Raw genomic sequence first — 21,096 nt, forward strand, 5'->3', positions numbered from 1 at the left:
GACACAGTGAGACCCTGTCTATGAATGAATGAATGAATGAATGAATGAATGAATGAATGAATGAAATGTTTCTCCAAGTTTTAAAAAAAAGACAAAAAATGAGGTAAAAATGGTATTTTAAGAGGAGAGTTCTGATAGTAGCATGGAGAACAATCTGGAAAAATGAAGAGACTGATGTTAGAGAGATAATCAAGTTGCTGAAGTAATTCAAACGAGCTAACGACAAGCAGGAGTAAATCTGAAAAAATTATTGAAAAAAAAACCTATAAGCTAAACTGCATGTAGAAGACAGGAGGAAGAAATTCAAACATTAAACCATGATACTGTGGCCTGAGAAACTCAGATAGTGTTCATGTTTCTGATTATAACTACATACTAGGAGCTTTCATAACTAACCTCTGGCACAGTGCATGACACAGAGTAGGTGCCTAATTAATGAATATGTGTTGAATAAACAAATGTGTTACTGAGGTATATGGACTATAAATTAATACCAGCAGTTTTAAAGAATGCTACTTTTTCAAATCTATCCTCACAGTAAACTCCACACTCCCAGCAGTTCTTCTCAGTGTGCACTTACCTTTTCGCAGTGCACTCCTTCCTCAGCTCATTTAGGGATTCCTTCTGGAGTTGAAGTTTGAGATGCTCAGCTGAAAATGCACTTCCTAAAAAGAAAAGGAAGGAGACAATTCCATATGTAACATAGGATTACTCAATCACAACCAAAGAGGCCAAGCCAAATCCCTGACTGTGAGAGGGAAATAAAAAGAGTTAGGGAAAGTGGGTTGAGTACAGAGATCTTCTGGGGAGAGGAGCTAGAATAAACTTCCCTATTGGTCCAATTTTCACACAAGTCCAGCTTCTGGCAGGAGCCTAAGAGTATACGCCTAAGACTCTCTGCCTATAGATATTTCTCAATTACTGACTGAGAAAGATGGTCAGCAATTGATAAGATACCAAAATTCAGACTTCACTTTAAAAAAATGAGTAGTTAATTCCTTTCCAACCAAAAATGCTACAGAATAACATTACTGAAAGTATATTTTAAAAAAGAGTAAAAAAGTACCTGTATTTTGACTACTAAAATATAGTTGATAAATGTAAGTAGTTTTTATGAACTGTCATCTTCCTCATATATATCATTACTTTAGGCCGGGCACGGTGGCTCATGCCTGTAATCCCAGCACTTTGGGAGGCCAAGGCTGGCAGATCACTTGAGGTCAGGAGTTCAAGACCAGCCTTGCTAACATGATGAAACCCCATCTCTACTGAAAATACAAAAATTAGCTGGAAATTGCTTGAACTTGGGAGGTGGAGGTTGCAGTGAGCCAAGATTGTGACACTGCATTCCAGCCTGGGAAACAGAATGCGCCTCTGTCTCCACACAATCCCCCCCCCAAAAAATCAGTATTTTAGTGAAAATCATAGTGAATAGGAAATGTGTATTTTGATTTTTCAACTATTTTTACATGATGACAGATAACCTGAGTTAGAGCTGTATAAAATTTAACTCCATGAATGTGAATTACAGGAATATTTCACATTTTAAATAATACCCTCATACCTCAATTCTCCTTTTTTTTTTTTTTTTTAAGACAGGGTTTCTCTCTGTTGCCCAAGCTGGAATATAGTGGCATGACCAGAGCTAAATGCAGCCTGAACTTCCCCAATCTGAGGTGATCCTCCTGCCTCAGCCTCCTGAGTAGCTGGGACAACAGGCACATGTCACAGTGCCCAACTAATTTTTGTATTTTTTGTAGAGATAGGGTCACCATGTTGTCCAGGTTGATCTTGAACTCCTGAGCTCAAGCTGTGAGCTGCCCGCCATGGCCTCCCAAAGAGCTAGGATTACAGGTGTGAGCTACAGTGCCCGGCCTTCCCAATATATTTAAGCACGCTTCTCTTCTCCTTCAACGTGCTATGAAGACCAGTAAGTTGGGAACTCTGACCCCAAAAGAATTTAACCAAGGAACACAACTTTTCAGCCCACAATATAACTTCTTCCCAAATCTTCACCTCAGTGATTTTTTAAGACTTTTAGGTTGACACCCTCTACCCCCACATACTTCATCAGAAAATATATGAATTCTTCTACCACTAGAGAAATGTGCCATATCATTCTTCATCCCAGATAAATTAGGCTGCCTCAACTCAAACAGTGTTAACAAGACCACAAATAGGGACCAAAGACAGATCTGGGCTTCAAAACACAAATAAGTGTCCCCCTCCTCAGTTCAGAAGACTCTAGAATATGTTGTTACATGACCTCCCCTCAAGAAAATTCCTTGGCCGGGGGCGGTGGCTCAAGCCTGTAATCCCAGCACTTTGGGAGGCCGAGACGGGCGGATCACGAGGTCACGAGATCAAGACCATCCTGGCTAACACGGTGAAACCCTGTCTCTACTAAAAAATACAAAAAACTAGCCGGGCGAGGTGGCGGGCACCTGTAGTCCCAGCTACTCGGGAGGCTGAGGCAGGAGAATGGCGTGAACCCGGGAGGCAGAGCTTGCAGTGAGCTGAGATCCGGCCACTGCACTCCAGCCTGGGCGACAGAGCGAGACTCCGTCTCAAAAAAAAAAAAAAAAAAGAAAAGAAAAGAAAAGAAAATTCCTTGCAATGTGGTAAAAAGGAAATTTTAAAAAATATCCTAACCAGCTAACGAATAGGTTAAAATGTAACACATCACATTCATTTCTCTATGAAAGGTCATACAGCTTATTGGTTCCACAGGAGTGGGCTCTGGAATAAAACTGAAGCAGTTTGGGTTATTTAGGGTGAGATAGAGAAGAATTAAGTATTTGAAGATACTTCAGAAAACTCAACCTAAATTCTAAAAGTCACTTCAAAATAAGTAATTATACTGAGGCAATGGTATACTCAAGCTCTACAAGGGTTGTTCAGGTTTTATGTTACCAACCTGAATACTACATGACTGATGATGTGTCCTTCTAAGGGTATCATATCTGGAAGCAATGATGTCCATGTTTAAGAGCATGCACACATCCTGCTTCTCATGTAAATTTCTCCCCAGAATGAGCTTGATTAATAGTTTCTGTTTAAATTAATCTTTACTACAAATGCTGAAAAATAATATTCCAACTTCAGTAATTCCTCCATAATTATCAGTCAGCACTCAGCATTCTTCTCTAAGTAGGAGTCTGTCTTCTCTATTAACTATACCTTATCAGTACAGAATCATTAATTCCTTTTTATTTTTCAATGATTTGTAACTTATTACTGTACATAATTATTTGGTGCTTAAGTGATCCCAGATTCAGCCAGTGGGACTCTCTTCAACCTGCCTCATTAGAGTCCTTGTGAGATGTTACCATCATGTTTTTTAAAATACTACATTACAATCTTAATTTCTGTAGGATCTGTAGTGCTGTCCCCTCTCATTCCTGATATTGATAATATGTATTTTCTCTCTTTTTACTTAGTTAATATGGCTACAAGTTTATCAATTTTAGCGATCTTTTCAAGGAACTACCTTGTGGTTTCACTGACATCCTCTACTCTTTCAGTTTTCAATTTCACTGATTATTGGCCTTTATTATTTCATTCCTTCGATTTGACTTGGGTTTAATTTGCTCTTCTTTTCTAATTTGTTAAGATACAAGCTTACATTATTGATTGGAGATGTTCTTTTCTAATATTGGCATCAAATGCTATAAATTTACCTCAAACTTCAAATGCTGTATTTTCATTTTCATTCATTTCAAAATACTTTCCAATTTTCTTGTGATTTCTTCTTTGACCCATGGTTTATAATATATATACTGTGTAATTGAGAAATATTTGGAATTTTCTAGATATTTTCTGTTAGTAACTGGTAGTTTATTCTGTTTTGGTGAGAAAACATACTTTGTATGATTTTAATTATTTTGTCTTTGTTTTATGGTACCAAATGTGGTCTAACTGAATGTTCCATGTATACTTGAAAGAAATGCATATTCTGCTAGTGTTCAGTGGAGTGGTATGCTATCAATTAGGTCAAGAAAATTGATATGTCTTTTAACTGATTTTGTCTCTATTTCTCTTTATCACTGAGGATGAGTGTTGTGGTTTCTAACTATAATTGTGCATTTGCTTATTTCTCCTTTCAATTCTATCAATTTTTGCTTTATCTATATTAAAACAATATTGCTATGTTCACACTTATTTAGAATTGTTATGTCTTTTGGTGAACTGACCTCTTCACCAAGATGTAATATCCCTCTTTATTCCAGGTAATAATCCTTGTTTTGAAGTCTACTTTGCCAGATATTAATATAGACACTACAGTTTTATTTTGACTGTTATTTACATGGTACATCTTTTTCCATCCTTTAACTTTTAATCTATCTTTTTTCTTTTTTTCCTTTTTTTTTTTTTTTTTTTAAGAGACAGGGTCTCACTCTGTTGCCCAGGCTATGGTGCCGTGTGCAGTGGTGTAATCTTAGCTCACTGCAGCCTCCAACTCCTGGACTCAAGCAATCCTCCTGTCTCAGCCTCCTAAGTAGCTAGGAATACAGGTGCATGCATCATGCCTGGTGAATTTTTAAGTTTTTTTGTGTGTGTGTTGATGGAGTCTCACTATGTTGCCCAGGCTGGTCTCGAACTCCTGGCTTCAAGCAATCCTCCTGCTTTGGCCTTCCAAAGTGCTAGAACTACACATGTGAGCCACCACACCTGGTGATATATCTACCTTTATATTCAAAGTGGATTTCTTGTAGACAGTATTTATTTGGGTCTTGTTTTTGTTTTGTTGTAAATCAAATCTGGACAATCTCTTTTGTAACTAGAATATTCAGACTACTTACACCTAATATAAAAATTGCTATGATTAAAATCTACCATTTTGCTAGCTGTTTTCAGTATGTTCCATCTCTTCTTTGTTCCTTTCTCTCTCTCTTTTTAAATGCTATTGGATTGAGTATTTTTTAGTAATTTCATTTTTCTTCACTATTGGCTTATGTTTTAATCTCTTTAAAAATGTTTACTGGCTGCCCAGGAATTCACAAAATATATCTTTAATTAAGCATAGTCTACCTTCAAAAACAGGTTGAGCATACCTTATCCGAAATGCTTGGGATGGGAGGTGTTTTAGATTTAATTTTTTTTCAGATTTTGGAATATTTGCATTATACATACTGGTTCAACAACCTTAAACTCCAAAATCTGAAATCTGAAATGCTCCAAAGAGCATTTCCTTTGAGCATCATGTTGGCACCCAAAAAGTTTTAAATTTTGGAATATTTTGGATTTCAGATTTTCTGATTAGAAATATTCAACTTGTAATATTATACCACCTCACATAGAGCATTAAAAAAACTAAAAATATGGCTGGACAGAGTGGCTCACACCTGTAATCCCAGCACTTTGAGAGGCCGAGGCGGGCAGATCATGAGGTCAGGAGTTCAAGACCAGCCTGACCACCATGATGAAACTCCATCTCTACCAAAAATACAAAAATTAGCTAGGTGTGGTGACGTGCACCTGTTAATCCCAGCTACTCAGGAGGCTGAGGCAGGAAAATCACTTGAACCCAGGGGGCGGAGGCTGCAGTAAGCCGAGATGGCACCACTGCACTCCAGCCTGGGTAACAGAATAAGACTCTGTCTCAAAAAAAAAAAAAAAAAAAAAACTGAAAAAAGTATACTTTCAATTCTTCCATTTCCCAGTTTTCAAATTCTTCCATGTTTTACTTTATGTATGCTATAATCCCACAAACACCATTATTTTTGCTTTAGAAAGTTGATCATCTATTTTTTCCTTTCTTTCTTTTTTTTTTTTTCTGAGGCAGAGTCTCACTCTGTCACCCAGGCTGGAGTGCAGTGGTGCCACCTCAGCTCACTGAAACCTCCGCCTCCTGGGTTCAAGCTAGTCTCCTGCCTCAGCCTCCCCAGTAGCTGGGATTACAGGCACCTGTCACCATGTCTGGATAATTTTTATATTTTTAGTAGAAATGGGGTTTCACCATGTTGGCCAGGCTGGTCTCGAACTCCTGACCTCAGGTGATCCACCTGAAAACACACATATTCCCTTCCTCCCTCCTTCTTGCTCCACCACACCCCTAGACCATCATATTCAAACTACTGAAAACCAGAAATGAAGAGAAAATATCCAAGGCAGCCATAGAAAAAAGACATATTACCCGCAGAAGAACAAAGATTTCCTAACCTGTCCTCAATCCTTCTTGTGAAGCTCCAATAGAGGTCTATGCGAAAGAAACTGAAAGCTGGTAAAATCTGCCTTATTAGTCCACACTTGGTCAGTAACGATTTGTTAAAAGCTTTAGCTCAATTATTACATAGCAGCCCCACTTCTTCCCATGCTCTGCCATTAGTAATCAGTGCTTACAACCAATCTCTCCTTGGAGGCTGTCTGTCTTTCCTTATACTCAAGCTACTTGGTTGCCTTGAGATCCTAGTTTTCTGATGGATTTAGGAAAAGTTATGACTTTGTACATTATCCAGTGTTTTTTTTTTTTTCTTTATTCTTAGGGTAGAAGTGAAACTCCTTCCACCTACATCTTAGGCAGAGGCTGGAAGGAAAATCTGAGGATATTAATTTGATTTTTTTTAAAGTTCTCCATTTCTTGTATTGTCTGTTTATTTTGGGTCAGTTATTCTGTTTATTCAACTTGGTCTCATTCATGCTGTTTTCCTCAAATATCTGATGATCCTTAATGCTCCTTTCAAACCCATGAATAAGTGATTAGACTGATTAGTATAGACCACTGGCATAGGTTTCCTTCGGAGCTATGAGATTTATTTCCATAAAAGCCCTCACCCCTTAGTGCCATTAGTATAAGTGAGCTGGTCCTGTTGACAATTAGGCTTCCCTTCTGGGTATATATGCTGGGAGAAGGTATACTTTTACTTTGAATTACTGTAACTGTCAAAGGGAGCTTCACATTGGGATTTTATTTTGGGTAGGTATTTCACTCCTGAGTAGAGCTGTCTTTCATGTTTTCCTCTGGGTTGGCTATAAAAGTCCAATCGCTTTAGGTTCTACTGAGACTTTCTACCATGTCAAACACTTACATCATGGGACCTAACCAGGTCAATAATCCATTATGTTTAGAAAGCAGCTATAGCAAATGTTATAGAAAGTTGCTCCAAATGCACACAAGGAGGAGAATGGGCCAACAGGCTCAACTACCCTGATTATTGCTCTAGTAAATTCTTGATCTCAATACTGGCAAATTCCAAGCTTGAAGCCTCTGATGGTTCTATCAGGAACCCTACCTGCAGCTGTTTCTATTTGTGTTCTAGGCTGCAGTTTTTCTCTGCTTTAGTTTATTCATCAAAACAGTCCTATTTACTTTGTATCTTTGAGAACTGTGCCAAAACCTTTGCTATTCCAATGACATCCTCTTTTGTTTCCACCAGCACCATGGTTTCATTCTTTATACATCTATATTTATTATCACATCAATAGGTCATTGGGAAAGAGGGAACACAAATGCCGGAGCTTGGTTTAGCATCTTCCGAAACTGCTTTGGCCCTGTCGAGGCATATATCAGTGTTCTACTCTGTTAAATCAGATAGCCTCTCTGTTAAGCAAGAAAACAAGTCAGGCAATATAATTTTAATAGCAAAATGTCAATGTCGGCTCCTATAAATATAATAGCTAAGGACTATGAATCTTGCTTCCCGCAACAAAACAAAACACAAACTCTTGGTTCTCTCTCACCAGAGTTTGATCTGAGACTGGCCAATGGCCAGCTCCTGTCAAAATTACAGTTAAAACCAATAAATTGTCATTCTTCTGGGTTTTCTACATTAAGTCAGATGACCAAAAAGCAATATACTTGGAGTACTTTAGCTTCCCTCCCTGCAGAAATGCCTTTTCTGTACTATGATTTATGATGCTGCCTTTCTCAAGGGTTAACAGATATTTCTTGCTGTAACTTTTGCAAAATTACAAGTGACTTTATTTCATTATGATATTTAATATCTTGCACATAAGAAACTAAATTATTCTCTGCATTTAGTGCTAAGAGAGTATTTTTATTTCTCCCCTATAGAACTGATAGGCTTCGTTATTAACAGGCAATGTAAAACAAACGATACCTTTCATACCTCTACACAATTGGCTTGACAGCTGAGGTCAGAGCTAATATTAGTTCTTAAGAACAATAAGCAGATCCTATGGAAGGCAGTGAACTGTATTTAGAAAGCCCATGGACTTATGAATCAGAAAGATCTAGGTTGAAATTCTACCCGTGCTACATTCAAGACTCTAGACACGTTTCAACTCTGAACTTCATTTTCCTCATCTGTAAAATGGGGAGAGTTTCATTTTTAACATTTGCATTCTTGTGCCCGTCCCCAGTAAGCTTTACTGGAATTGCTCACAATTCCCTAAGCTACTTCCATGCCTCTGTACAAACTGTTCCCTTTACCTGGAAGGTCTCACCTTCTACCCCTAGTTAGAACAATACTGTATACTCTTCTAGGCTCAGTGTGTCACCTCCTTTACCTGCTGTTCTGATTTTCATATGTTTATATTCTGTGTTCCTACAGTACCCTCTATATACTTCTGTTACATATTTATCACACCCGCCAAGTTGACTCTAATTGCAATGTCTGGTTCTTTGTAAGTGTTCCACAAATGATGAATAAATGAATTGACATGGGCATATATGCAGAAAAATAAAAATCAATGCTCTTTCTACTTCCTTTATAAGTCATATGCTCTCTTTTTACTTCTATGTTCAACCACCTAAATGTAAAATTTTTTTTTTTTTGTAAACATTACTTCCAGTGCATTTTGCGAGTAAGTGGAGAAAAAATTATGACAAACCAATATACAATTGTGTCAGGTGGCATATTTCTACACATCTATACCTTCCATGGGAAAAAAAGAGAGATTAAAATCTGACAGTCTGCCGTTCCTACAACCAAATAAGACATTAATTGGAATAAATTACTTACATGGAAATTGAAATAAAATCAGAAGTTTGCTTAGGGCTCATATTTACCTGCCTCTTCCCCAAACTACCCCTGCCACAAGTTGTCTGGCTTTTATTGCTAATAGCATAAATCCTAGGGAGAATCTGTCCTCAGGTCCAGACATTTTTTTGAAAGTCAGATATTAATAACTTTGAAGAAGTCTATTTAAGAATTTCTGTCAGATGGTTATTTAAAAAATCAGAATACATATAAACTAATAAAATTTACATTTTGTCATCATTTCAAATAAATATATTTTGAGTTTAAAAACTGAGAAATAACTTTTCATAAGTAACTGTATGATCTAAGAAAAGGAAAAAATTGTTATATAAGACTTAATAATGTATTTACAACTTCAAATAGAAATCTATGACCTTCTGATAGAAATTAAAGTATCAATTTAAATATACCATGTGATTCTTCTTTTATCTGAGATGCAGACCAAAAGGAAAACAGTAATTTACCAACCAGGCAGAAGCTAATTAAATAGAACAAACTACATATGTAGGTCACCTTAATGACTCTTTTTTTGTTGTTGCTGTTGTTTTGTTTTTTCAAAATGACAATAAGAAACGATCACAACTGATGGGAACTTCACATAAAATATTTTGGCAGGCCAGGCGCGGTGGCTCAAGCTTGTAATCCCAGCACTTTGGGAGGCCGAGACGGGCGGATCACGAGGTCAGGAGATCGAGACCATCCTGGCTAACACGGTGAAACCCCGTCTCCACTAAAAAATACAAAAAACTAGCCAGGCGAGGTGGCGGGCGCCTGTAGTCCCAGCTACTCCGGAGGCTGAGGCAGGAGAATGGCGTGAACCCGGGAGGCAGAGCTTGCAGTGAGCTGAGATCCGGCCACAGCACTCCAGCCTGGGTGACAGAGCCAGACTCCGTCTCAAAAAAAAAAAAAAAAAAAAAAAAAATTTTTTGGCAACAACTTTTTATTCACTGAAATTACCAAGAGTAATTTCTTTCCCCAAATCTGAGCAACAAAATCTGACATATCTGACCTCTCCTATTCACTATGTCACCAAAATAATGTGTTTGTTTTTGCTCTTAATTGCCAAAGTAAAATAGGAGAAAAGTATGGCTAGTTACAGAACTCTAACAGGTCATTCCCACCAAATGGCTTTTCAGTATTAAACAGGCAACGGTCATAGACACACCTGGGTCAAAAATATTTAAAAAAAAAAAAAAAAAAAAAACCTTTTATAAAATGCTGGAAAATATATCATCAGCATTAAACTTATAATAATAACAACAATAAAGAGATGCATAAAAAAAGGTGAACAGATCACCATCATTCCCACCAGTCCTACCTTTCTGAGATAACCAAAATCTTAATAGAGCTGAAAGAAATCTTGACTGTATAATTCAGAATTTTTTGTTTTGTTTTGTTTTGTTTATGCAGAGGAAATAAGCTCAAAACGTTGAATGACCTGTCTAAGGACAAACTTGGAAAATGGCAGACCCAAATCAAAGAACTCTTTGGAGAAAATTCACTTCAGTCATACTGTAATAAAAAGGAATAAAGCAAAACAAAGTTCTCTAGCTAACACCTCACAGGCCAAATAGAAAAACAGCAAACTGTGAGTTGACCTGGACATATACTAGAGAAAGCAGTAATGACGTTTTGTTTAGTGGAAACAAGACAGGCTTTGGAGCAAGATAAACCAATGTTTGAATTGGAATCTGTCACTTAATTGGGACCTCAGGAAAGTGTCTCTCAGCTCTCAAATCTTTTCCTGATTTGGGAAAAGGAGGTAAAAATTATATCTTAAGACTATTTTAAGAATTAATAATATACCAAAACTAAAATATCTGCATGTTACAGGATTTCAATAAAAGTTTTCTACTTCATGTGATTTATGTGGGACTCAAATGAATGTTTTACAAAGTTTTAGGTAGTACAGAATACTAAGAAAAGCAAAGAATTTAGAGTTGAAATTTGTGTTGAATTTGGGTCCACATCCCAACTTTGCTCCTAATTGTCTGTGTGTTCCTGGCCAAGTCACTTAACTTCCCAGTACCTCACATATACAATGAGGGTAACATCTGCCCTACTTAGCTTTCAGAGATGCTTTAAGGATCAAATATAAGAACTTTTGTATAAGCACTTTTTAACTGTATGGTTATCCTTACTATCAAGAAAGTAACTGTATTAAAAGTAGCTTCTTCCCACAAAGATTGGAGAACTCTCCTTTTATAAAGTTAATACCACTTCCCAGGCACCACTGAAGTATTCTTGGGTTTTAATCAACATTTGTTTATAGGTGATACGATCTGGATGTGTGCTCCTCCAAATCTCGTGTTGAAATGTGATCCTCAATGTTGCAGGGAAGGACTACTGAGAAGTACTGGAACATGGGGATGGATCCCTCACAAATGGCTTAACGCCATCCCGTTGGTGATAGTGAGCTCTTGCTTTGGTAGTTCACAGGACACCTGGTTGTCTAAAAGAGTATGGCAATTCTCCCGCCCCCCTCACTTCCACTTTCACCACGCGATACACCTGCACTGGCATCCCCCTCCACCATGACCGTGAGCTTCCTGAGGCCTCACCAGGAGCAGATGTTGGCATCATGCTTCCTGTACAGCCTGCAGAACCACAAGCCAATTAAATTTCTTTTCTTTATAAATTACTCAGCATCAGGTATTTCTTTATAGTGATGCAAAAATGGACTAATACAATAAGAAATCTACATTCTACTGAACACATTTCCTTAAAACCAACATTTCATACCATTTTTTTAGCTAAGTTTCCAGCAAACTAATTTTGATAGTGTTGCTTTTCAAAGATTTGGTGGTTGTGTCAGGACAAAAGACCCTGTAAAGCAACACAGAATTCATTAATGGGAAGATTACTTGGCTTGAGTTACTGAGGGGAAATCTGGTTTTTATTAAACATCCTAAGTTAAACTACTAATACCTTCCAGAAATGAAAATATATACACTAATAAACATTAATACTGAAAAGATCAGCTCATGACCCAGCTGGAAGTTGCTGTAGACCACAAGTTGAGAACCACTACCTTTGAGGGATAGGAAGGGAAAACGTCTGAGTGTGAAGTAATGAGGCCCTTTAGAGTTATGTGACCACTCAGCAAGTCAGCAGCATGGATAAAAATTGTCTTTTTGGCACTTGCCAATAAATCACCCTGCTGCAATAAATTTTCATGGACAAAAATACAAGCACCTGGTTTCTTCCAACTGTTTACACAAATTAATTCCTATGTCACTATTATTAGCAGCTATCCTTACTAAACAGATGTGTAAAAAGATGCAGACGGTAAATAATTCCTTTGCGGACATTCAGAAGAATCAGTAGCAAAGTCACAATTAAATATGATCTATTACTGACTTTATATCCTACCTGAGCTCTTGGACTCAGAACCAAGTACCTAGATAAGCACCAAGTGCCAGGCACAATATGTAAGAATCCACTAGTAATATTTGTATTAGCAAATCATTTCACTACTCCCTAGCAAACAAACTAAATCAAAGCTGCAAATGCAAGAGACAAATACCTTTTTTACCTTCGCTGACCAAACACCAGTGACTATGGTGCTTCTAAAATGTTTTAACTTGGCTTAAGATTCATTAAATAGTACATTCATGTAACTGTACAAGAATAATGTTCAACACAAGCATATAATAGTGTATGTTTAGAATAGAATATTGAAGAATAATTATGTATCTGGTTACCTAGCACAACCACTATGAAGAACACAGGTCCCCAAAAATTAGACCAGGTTATGCTAGTAAATAAATGTGGTTATCTGTATCCAGCTATCCCCTCTTCCCCACTCCCCAGTGCCGAACCCCCACAGCCCACAAACATTCGCAATGGGAGTAAGAGTGAAGCCAGCAGCAGCACTCTTTCTCCTATTTATGTTAGGAACCAGAGTGTCAACATTAGATCCTAACCTTCTGAGGATTCTAATAGTCCAGGGGAATACAAAGTAATTCTCATCTCAAAAACATATAGAAAAGTGAGAAAAGGGCACTTGAAGTACAAAGTCGGTGTTAAAAATCAACGATTGTGACCCACCATGACAAATACATATTTAACTTGAAGATGACCATTCTTTCTCTGCAGGGTAAAACAGAGATTCAAGACTGTGCAACTGATTTGGCTGTCAGAATTAAAATACTAGAAGAGACATCTACAAAAATTCTATAACCTCCCTTTGCAGCACAGTTAGGCAGCAGAAACTCTGAACACAGGCTCTGCCATAACTTTCTATGTATGTGGCTTTGGGCACATAACTTGTTATGTGGCTTTGGACAAATCATCCTCATCTGCAAACTGGGTACTAATATGTAGTATCTTTATCATTAGAAGGATAATAACAGTATCTTTAATGTATAGGACTATGAGGACAAAATTAGGTAAAGAAGAGAAAACATGACATTTCCTGGCACTAATAGTCTATATATAAAAGCAATTAATACCAGCTTGCATTCTATAAAATATAAATACAAGCTCCTATTCTCTAAATATGAGCAATTATTATTAAACCTCAGTCTTATAAATGGTATAGATACAACCGTTTAGAGGTTCATTTGCTTATAATCTAAGGATAGACATCCTGGACCTCTTTCCATCCTAATAGGCAAATATACAACCAGAAACAGTTAAAGAACTATATCTCCATATATTTTTGCCATATTCTAGAATAAAATATATCCCTTGGCTTTATATATCATACTAGTTATAAAAATGTAGTATTATTCAGTGATTGAGAGCTTTGGAATCAATAGATTCCAACATCACCTCTCATTAGCTACATGAATTTAAGTAAGTTACTTAATCTCTCTGACCCTGACATAGTTTCCTCAGCTATAAAAGGTAAATAATAATAGCATCTACCTCATAAAGTCATTGTAGTAATTAAACAGTATCACATATTTATAGTAATAAGCACTGTACTGGATACATTATTGCTACTATTATTACTCTCACTAGAAAAGGTCAAAAGTCCCTAAACCCTTCAAAACCTTATAGTGTTTTCATTTTGAAAGTTAATGATCTTTAAAAAGGTAAGATATGCAGAAACATATGCCACAGGTAGCAGGCAATGTAAGTACAGTAAAAGTTGATGGTACTTCCAAAGCACTGTAAGAAATGTGTCTTTTCACAGAAGATGAAATCTTTTGAAACAGGCCTTGTACGTACAAAACGACTGTCTATTTATTTGGGGCCACTCTAACAAAGACAAATGGACTTTATCATAATGCTTCATGATTTTAAATGGCATTATTCCTTTTGACTCTCATTTATAAATGTCAATATGCAAGTTGTATTGGAATGCAGATATTTATCACTGCCAAACAACGTATACTTTTTCTGCAGTCTTTCTCATAAGAATATCAGTCTTCCCACATGAATGCTAAACTAGAAGTTAGAGAAGTCTTTCTTTAGCAATGATACCCATGACATGACACCAATAAGCATAAGCATGATGCTTTCATTCAACAAATATTTATTCTATGTGTACTATATCCCAGGTATTATACCATGCCTAAAAGACATGAATATTTAGTGTAGTCCTTGAACAGTACACATATAGGTTCACTGTGCACCTTGAACAGTTCATATAGGTCAAAACTTTAAAACTTGCTAAAAATGACTTATTTTATTCACATTCCAAATACACTCTTGCCACAGTAGATTTTCTGTTTCCTATTACGTCTCATTCATCCACCAATGTCAACTATGTAAAATACACCAAAAACTAACCAGGAAACCACAAACGGATGCAACAAATAAAATAATGGTAAATAATTCATGTACTACATTTAATGGCACATTACGTATATAAAAGCCCCTCAAAGATTCATGCTGCGTAATACTCACTGAGGGCCTCAATGTTGGGCACTGAGGAGGATACCATAAAAATGCAAAGTCCCTGCCCTGAAAGGGCTTACCAACTAAGTGGGAAGATAAGACGATATCAAAATGCTATGGGAACACAGAAGGAGCAGGAAACTTTTATCTGAGGGAGAAAAAAGTCTCAAGGAGGGGTAGTATTTGCGCATGTCTTTGAAGAACCAAAAGAAATAAACCAAGGAGAGATGAGTAAAGTGTGTTCTCATAAAAGCAAGTATAGGGGTAAAAAAAGCAAAGGAAAAAGACTTCTATTTCTGACTGATGGAACAACATAAATCAGATTTTCCTCCCACTGTAAACAACTAGAAAGTCATACAAAATTATATGTAACAACAGTTTTCAGACAATAGATAAAAGGCAGCCTAGTATAATGATGCCTGGGAGAAGGAAAACAAGGAAATGTAAGCCCGATAACGGCTCCAAATCACTACATGGGGAGTGTTTCCAGGCCACAATGCAGCGGGTGAACAAACACAAGGAAAGTTCCAGAAGTGGCCGGACGTGGTAGCTCACACTTGTAATCCCAGCACTTTGGGAAGCAGGCGGATCACTTGGGGTCAGCAGTTCAAGACCAGGCTGGACAATATGGTGAAACCACATCTCTGCTAAAAATTCAAAAATTAGCCAGGCGTGGTGGTACACACCTATAATCCCGCCTGTAGTCCCAGCTACTCGGGAGGCTGAGGCAGGAGAGTCACTTGAACCCAGAAAGTTGCAGTGGCCTGAGATGATGCCAGTGCACTCCAACCTGGGCAACAACTTTTTTTTTTTTTTTTTTTTTGAGATGGAGTCTCGCTCTGTCACCCAGGCTGGAGTGCAGTGGCCAGATCTCAGCTCACTGCAAGCTCGGCCTCCCGGGTTTACGCCATTCTCCTGCCTCAGCCTCCCGAGTAGCTGGGACTACAGGCGCCCGCCACCTCGCCCGGCTAATTTTTTGTATTTTTTTAGTAGAGACAGGGTTTCACCGTGTTAGCCAGGATGGTCTCGATCTCTTGACCTCGTGATCCGCCCGTCTCGGCCTCCCAAAGAAGAATAAACTTCTTAAACAATGATGAATAAATTCAAAATACACTGTTAAGATGGGAAGAAAAAATATGTTAAGCATATATCTGATAAAGAACATATCCAGAATATAAAAAGAACTCTTACAACTTAGTAAGGTTACCATCCACCTCCCTTCCCCACTTTCCAAAAAACAGATGAAAGACCTAAACAGACATTTCATCGGAGGAAAGAGACAGGTAACAGATAAGCACAAGAAAAGATGCTCAGCCACATTAGTTATCAGGGAAATACAAACTAAAACAATGAGAAACCACTACATACCCAGTAACATGGCTAAAATCTAAAATTAATGTTTAGACGTGGATTAAGTGAAACTTTCATATATTGCTTGAAAATGCAAAACAGCTTAGTAGTTTTTTAGAAAGTTAAACACACATTTACTATACCCCAGCAATCCCACACCTAGTTATTAATATTTAACCAACAGAATATACCCACACAAGGGCGTATACTTGAATATCTACTGCAGCTTTATCCACGATAATTCAAAACTGGAAACAAACCCAATGGCCATCAACAGGTAAATGTATAAATAAAATGTATGTACATATAGTGAATACTACGCAGCAATGAAAAGATGAATTCCTGACACAGACAACCACATAAATCCCAAAGCTACTATGCTAAGTGAAAAAAAGCCAGATATAAAAAGTGCATATTGTAAGATTCCATTCATATGAAATGCTAGAAAAGGTAAATGGTATCAGAAAGCACATCAGTAATTGCTAGTGGTCAAACGATGGAGGAAGGAACTGACTACAATGAGGCCAAAAAGCTGTTTACAATGACAGAAATGTTATCGCTGATTGTGGTGGTGGTGGTGACCTGCCTGAATACATTAGTTAAACTCATCAAACTGTGTATTTTAAATAGATTAATTTGATTGTTTGTACAATATATCTCATTAAAACTGATTTTTAAGAAAATAATAAAAGCAAAGAAATGAAAATTCACATATTGAGCTCTTTATCAATTCATTAAAAGAACAGTTAATGCGGCCGGGCTGCTGGCTCACACCTGTAATCCCAGCACTTCGGAAGTCCGAGGCAGGCGGATCATCCGAGGTCAGGAGTGTGAGACCTGCCTGGCCAACATGGCGAAACCCCATCTCTACTAAAAATACAAAAATTAGCCAGGCGTGGTGGCGGGTGCCTGTAATCCCAGCTACTTGGGATGCTGAGGCAGGAGAATCGCTTGAACCCCGGAGGTGGAGGTTGCAGTGAGCCAAGACCACGCCATTTTACGCCAGTCTGGGAGACAAGAGTGAAACTCCATCTCAAAAAAAAAAAAAAAAACCAGTTAAAGCAAAAATAACAAAATGGGTAAATGATGTACAAGGGTAAACCACAAAATGGGTAAAGGATGCTTATAGTAAACCCTCTATGTAATGGTGAAATATTACAAAACTTTCACTGAGACTGGAAAGGAGAAAAGGATATCCACTGACACTACTTCTATTTAATATTGTACTGGATGTCCCAGACAACACAACAGGTAAGAAAAAAGTTTTAAAGGCATACGTATTAGGAAATGAGAAATAAAAATGCCATCATTTGCAGATGAGATGACTGCGCACACAGAAAATTTAAAACAATCTAACCATTATTAGAACTAATTAATAAGTTCCTTGGATATAAAATTAACATACAAAAATCTGGCGTAAGAAGCATGTACGTCATTAGGTAAATTTGAATCAAAACTACGATGAGATACAACGCTATACTCAGTAGGATGGCTACAATTAAAAGGAAAGATAATAACAGATATTGGTAAGAAAATGGGGAGATTGGAACCCTCATATATTGTTGGTAGGAATGTAAAACAGCTGCTGTGGAAAATGGTTGGCAGTCACTCAAAAAGTTAAAAATAGAGTTCCCATATGACCCAGCAATTCCACTTCCAGGTGTACGTAACAGGAATGAAAACAAACATCCCTATAAAAAGTTGCATCTGAATGTTCATAAGCAGCTTTATCTGTGATAGACAAAAAGCAGAAACAACCTAAATGTCCAACAACCAATGAATGGATTTTTAAAACGTGACATATTCATATAACTGAATGTATTATTCAGCAGTAAAAATGAAGTAGTGATGCATGATACAACGTGGATGAACCTTACAAATATTATGCTAAACAAATGAAGTTGGTCATAAAAGACCACAACATTGCATGATTCTGTTTACAAAAGAATGTCCAGAAAAGGCAAATCTAGAGAAAGAAGGTAGACTGGTGGTTACTTAGAATTCGCAGAGGGGCAGTGTGGAAGGCGGGACAATCAGATTGTGACGATCACTGCACAACTCTGTGAATAAACTAAGAAAAACTGAATTATACACTTTAAATGGCAAATTATATGGTATGGGAATTAAATCTCAATAAATCTGATTTTTAAATTTTCTGCAATTTTTTATATTTATAACAACTAAATAGTTAAAATCATTACTAATTTTAGTGTAATGAAATGTAATTACAATGCAACTAAATTAGAATGTAAATAAATAACCACAGCAAGACTGCATCTGTAGGGCTGTAACCGTAACATTAACAATTACTAATGTGTCTATAAGGCTTCTGGTGAATTTTTCTTTAAACATAATAAATACCAATGTCACTTTTAAAAAACCAATTAATTGTACATCTATACACCAGAAACTAGTAAAAATAAAATTTAATGATATGTACAATAGTATCATAAAACATCAAAAACTAGAAATAAATTCAATAAATCATGGGAAAGACCCATACGCTATCTTATTTCAATAATGTTTTGCAAAGAAGATCTAATAAACAAAGGCATATATCATTTTCTTGGGATGGAAGCCTCAATATTGTACAGATGTCTATTATCCCCAATTACATTTGACAAATATATTCAATGCAGTTCCATTAAAATCCTAGCAAGTCCCAGCAATGATGTATGACAATTAAGAAAAAATATCCCAGCAAGGTTTTCTTTTCTATGTAGAAATTCACATGAAAATGACACACAGCAAAAATAACCGAGGTAATCTTGAAGAAAACAACTAAGCTGAAGAACTTTAACAGATATCAACACCTATTGTAACATGAAAAAAATTAAAACAGCGAGATAATGGCAAAGGAACAGAAAATAGATCAACAGAACAGAACAGAGGGTTCTTAACAGACTTACAAGCATATGGTCATCTGATTTATGAGAAAAGCAAAACTGCAATGCAATGGAGAAAGGATGATCTTCAGTGAATGGTGCTGGGTCAACTGACTATCAAGATGAAAAAAATAAAATCTCGACTCCTACCTTACATCACATACAAAAAGTAATTCCAGATGAATTCCAGATAAAAACGTAAGAAGTAAAATAGTAAAGCATTTTAAAGAACACATAGAAAAACATCTATAAAATCTTAAAATAGGTAAATATTTCTCCAAATAGACACAAAAAGCTTCATATATCGAAGACTGATAAAATGGAACTTCTGTTCATTTAAAGGTATCATTAAAGAGTGAAATCTCTTTAAAGAGCGAGCCACAAAATGGGAGAATATATTTTTAAGCACATGCCAAATAAAGAACCCATATCCATAATATATAAAGAAATGTTACCAAAAAAACCAGTCAAACCAAATTTCAATTGGCAAAATATTTCAACAGGTATATCACAAAAGAGTGTATCTCAGTCAGCAAGAAGCATATGAAACGTTTATAAAACTTATAACATATGAAAGACTAACTTCATTAGTCTTCAGGAAAATAAAAATTAAAACTGCAAGAGGATATTACAACATATCCAACAGAAAGGCTAAAATGAAAAATACAAATTACCAAATGCGATAAATACAAAATATACAAAACAAAAAAAAAAAAGAAATTCCTGACAAGGATGTAGGAAGGAGCAATACTGGATGGAGGGGAGATAAATTGGCACAATCATACTGGAAAACCGTTGGACACGATCTACTAAAGCTGAAGATACGTACATTCTCTGACTGTAATTCTACCCCTCAGTTTCTACTCAACTGAAATATCTAAAAATCTTTATTAAGAAACATACGAAAGTTCTTCACTCAGAAACCTAGAAGGTTCATGGAAGCATTAACTATAATGGTACCAAAATGAAAATTACTGAAACCAACGGCAAGAGTAGATAAATACATTCACACTCATATAATGGAATACTATTTGGCATTAAGCATGAATAAACTGCAACAACATGAAGGTAAGAATGACTCTACAAACATAATGTTGAAAAGAGCCACCACATAGTTCAAAATTAGGCAAAACCAATCTGGTTTGAGTCTTGGCAGTGGCTAGTCTGGCTGGAGATGTGGTAAATGGAAGGAAGCCTAAGGAGGCTTCCCAGGTTTTGGGGTCCTGTTTCTTGATTGAGATTCTGCTCACATGGGTGTGTTTGCTTTGTGAAAATTCAAGCTCTGTGTACACAACTTCTCCATAACTTACCATGAGGTTACATCCTGATAAACCCATTGTAAGCTGAAAATATCGTAAGTTGAAAATGTATTTAATACACCTAACCTACTGATCAGGAAACCTTAGCCTAGCTTACTTTAAGGTGTCAGAACACTTACATTAGCTTACAGTTGGGCAAAATCATCTAACACAAAGCTTATTTTATAATACAGCATTGAATACCATACACAGATGAGCATTTTGTAGACTAGATGGGATGTGAAAACATAAAACACAATATCCAAAAAACAGTGGCAACAGAGTACAGTATAGAGTACCAGTTGTTCACCCATATGATCATGTGGCTGACTGGGAGCTGCAGCTCACTGCCACTGCCTAGCATAGCAAGAAAATATCATACCACATATTGCTAGCCTGGAAAAAGATCAAAATTCAAAATTCATAGTATGGCTTCTACCAAACACATGTAGCTTTTGCACATTATAAAACTGAAAATCGTAAGTTAAGTCATCATTAAATCAAACCATTGTAAGTCCAGGACCATTTGAATACAGATTTGTACACTTGTCTATATGGACTAACTTCAAAATACTTGCAAAAATATTTTTAAAATTGGAGAAAATTCTATCACCATACAATCATGCACTGTATAATGATGTTTTAATCAACAACAAACCACATACATGATGGTGGTCCCATAAAATTATAGTATAGTATTTTTATTCTATGCTTAGATATATTAGATATATAAACACTGACCATTGTGTTATAGTTGCCTACAGTATTCAG

The 21,096-nt window shown here is 36.6% G+C and overlaps 1 protein-coding gene across 5 annotated transcripts in view; it reads right to left on the reverse strand.

The window, feature by feature from the left end:
- UVRAG (UV radiation resistance associated) overlaps nt 1-21,096 on the reverse strand; it is a 329,716-nt gene that overhangs the window by 139,571 nt on the left and 169,049 nt on the right. For all 5 annotated transcript variants that reach the window (XM_003910437.5, XM_031653097.1, XM_021926331.2 and 2 more), the window contains one exon: nt 581-665. In XM_003910437.5, coding sequence (XP_003910486.4) covers nt 581-665 — 85 coding nt within the window. The remainder of the gene's footprint in view (nt 1-580; nt 666-21,096) is intronic.

Source organism: Papio anubis, chromosome 12, assembly GCF_008728515.1.
Source record: "Papio anubis isolate 15944 chromosome 12, Panubis1.0, whole genome shotgun sequence".
Classification (NCBI taxonomy): domain Eukaryota; kingdom Metazoa; phylum Chordata; class Mammalia; order Primates; family Cercopithecidae; genus Papio; species Papio anubis.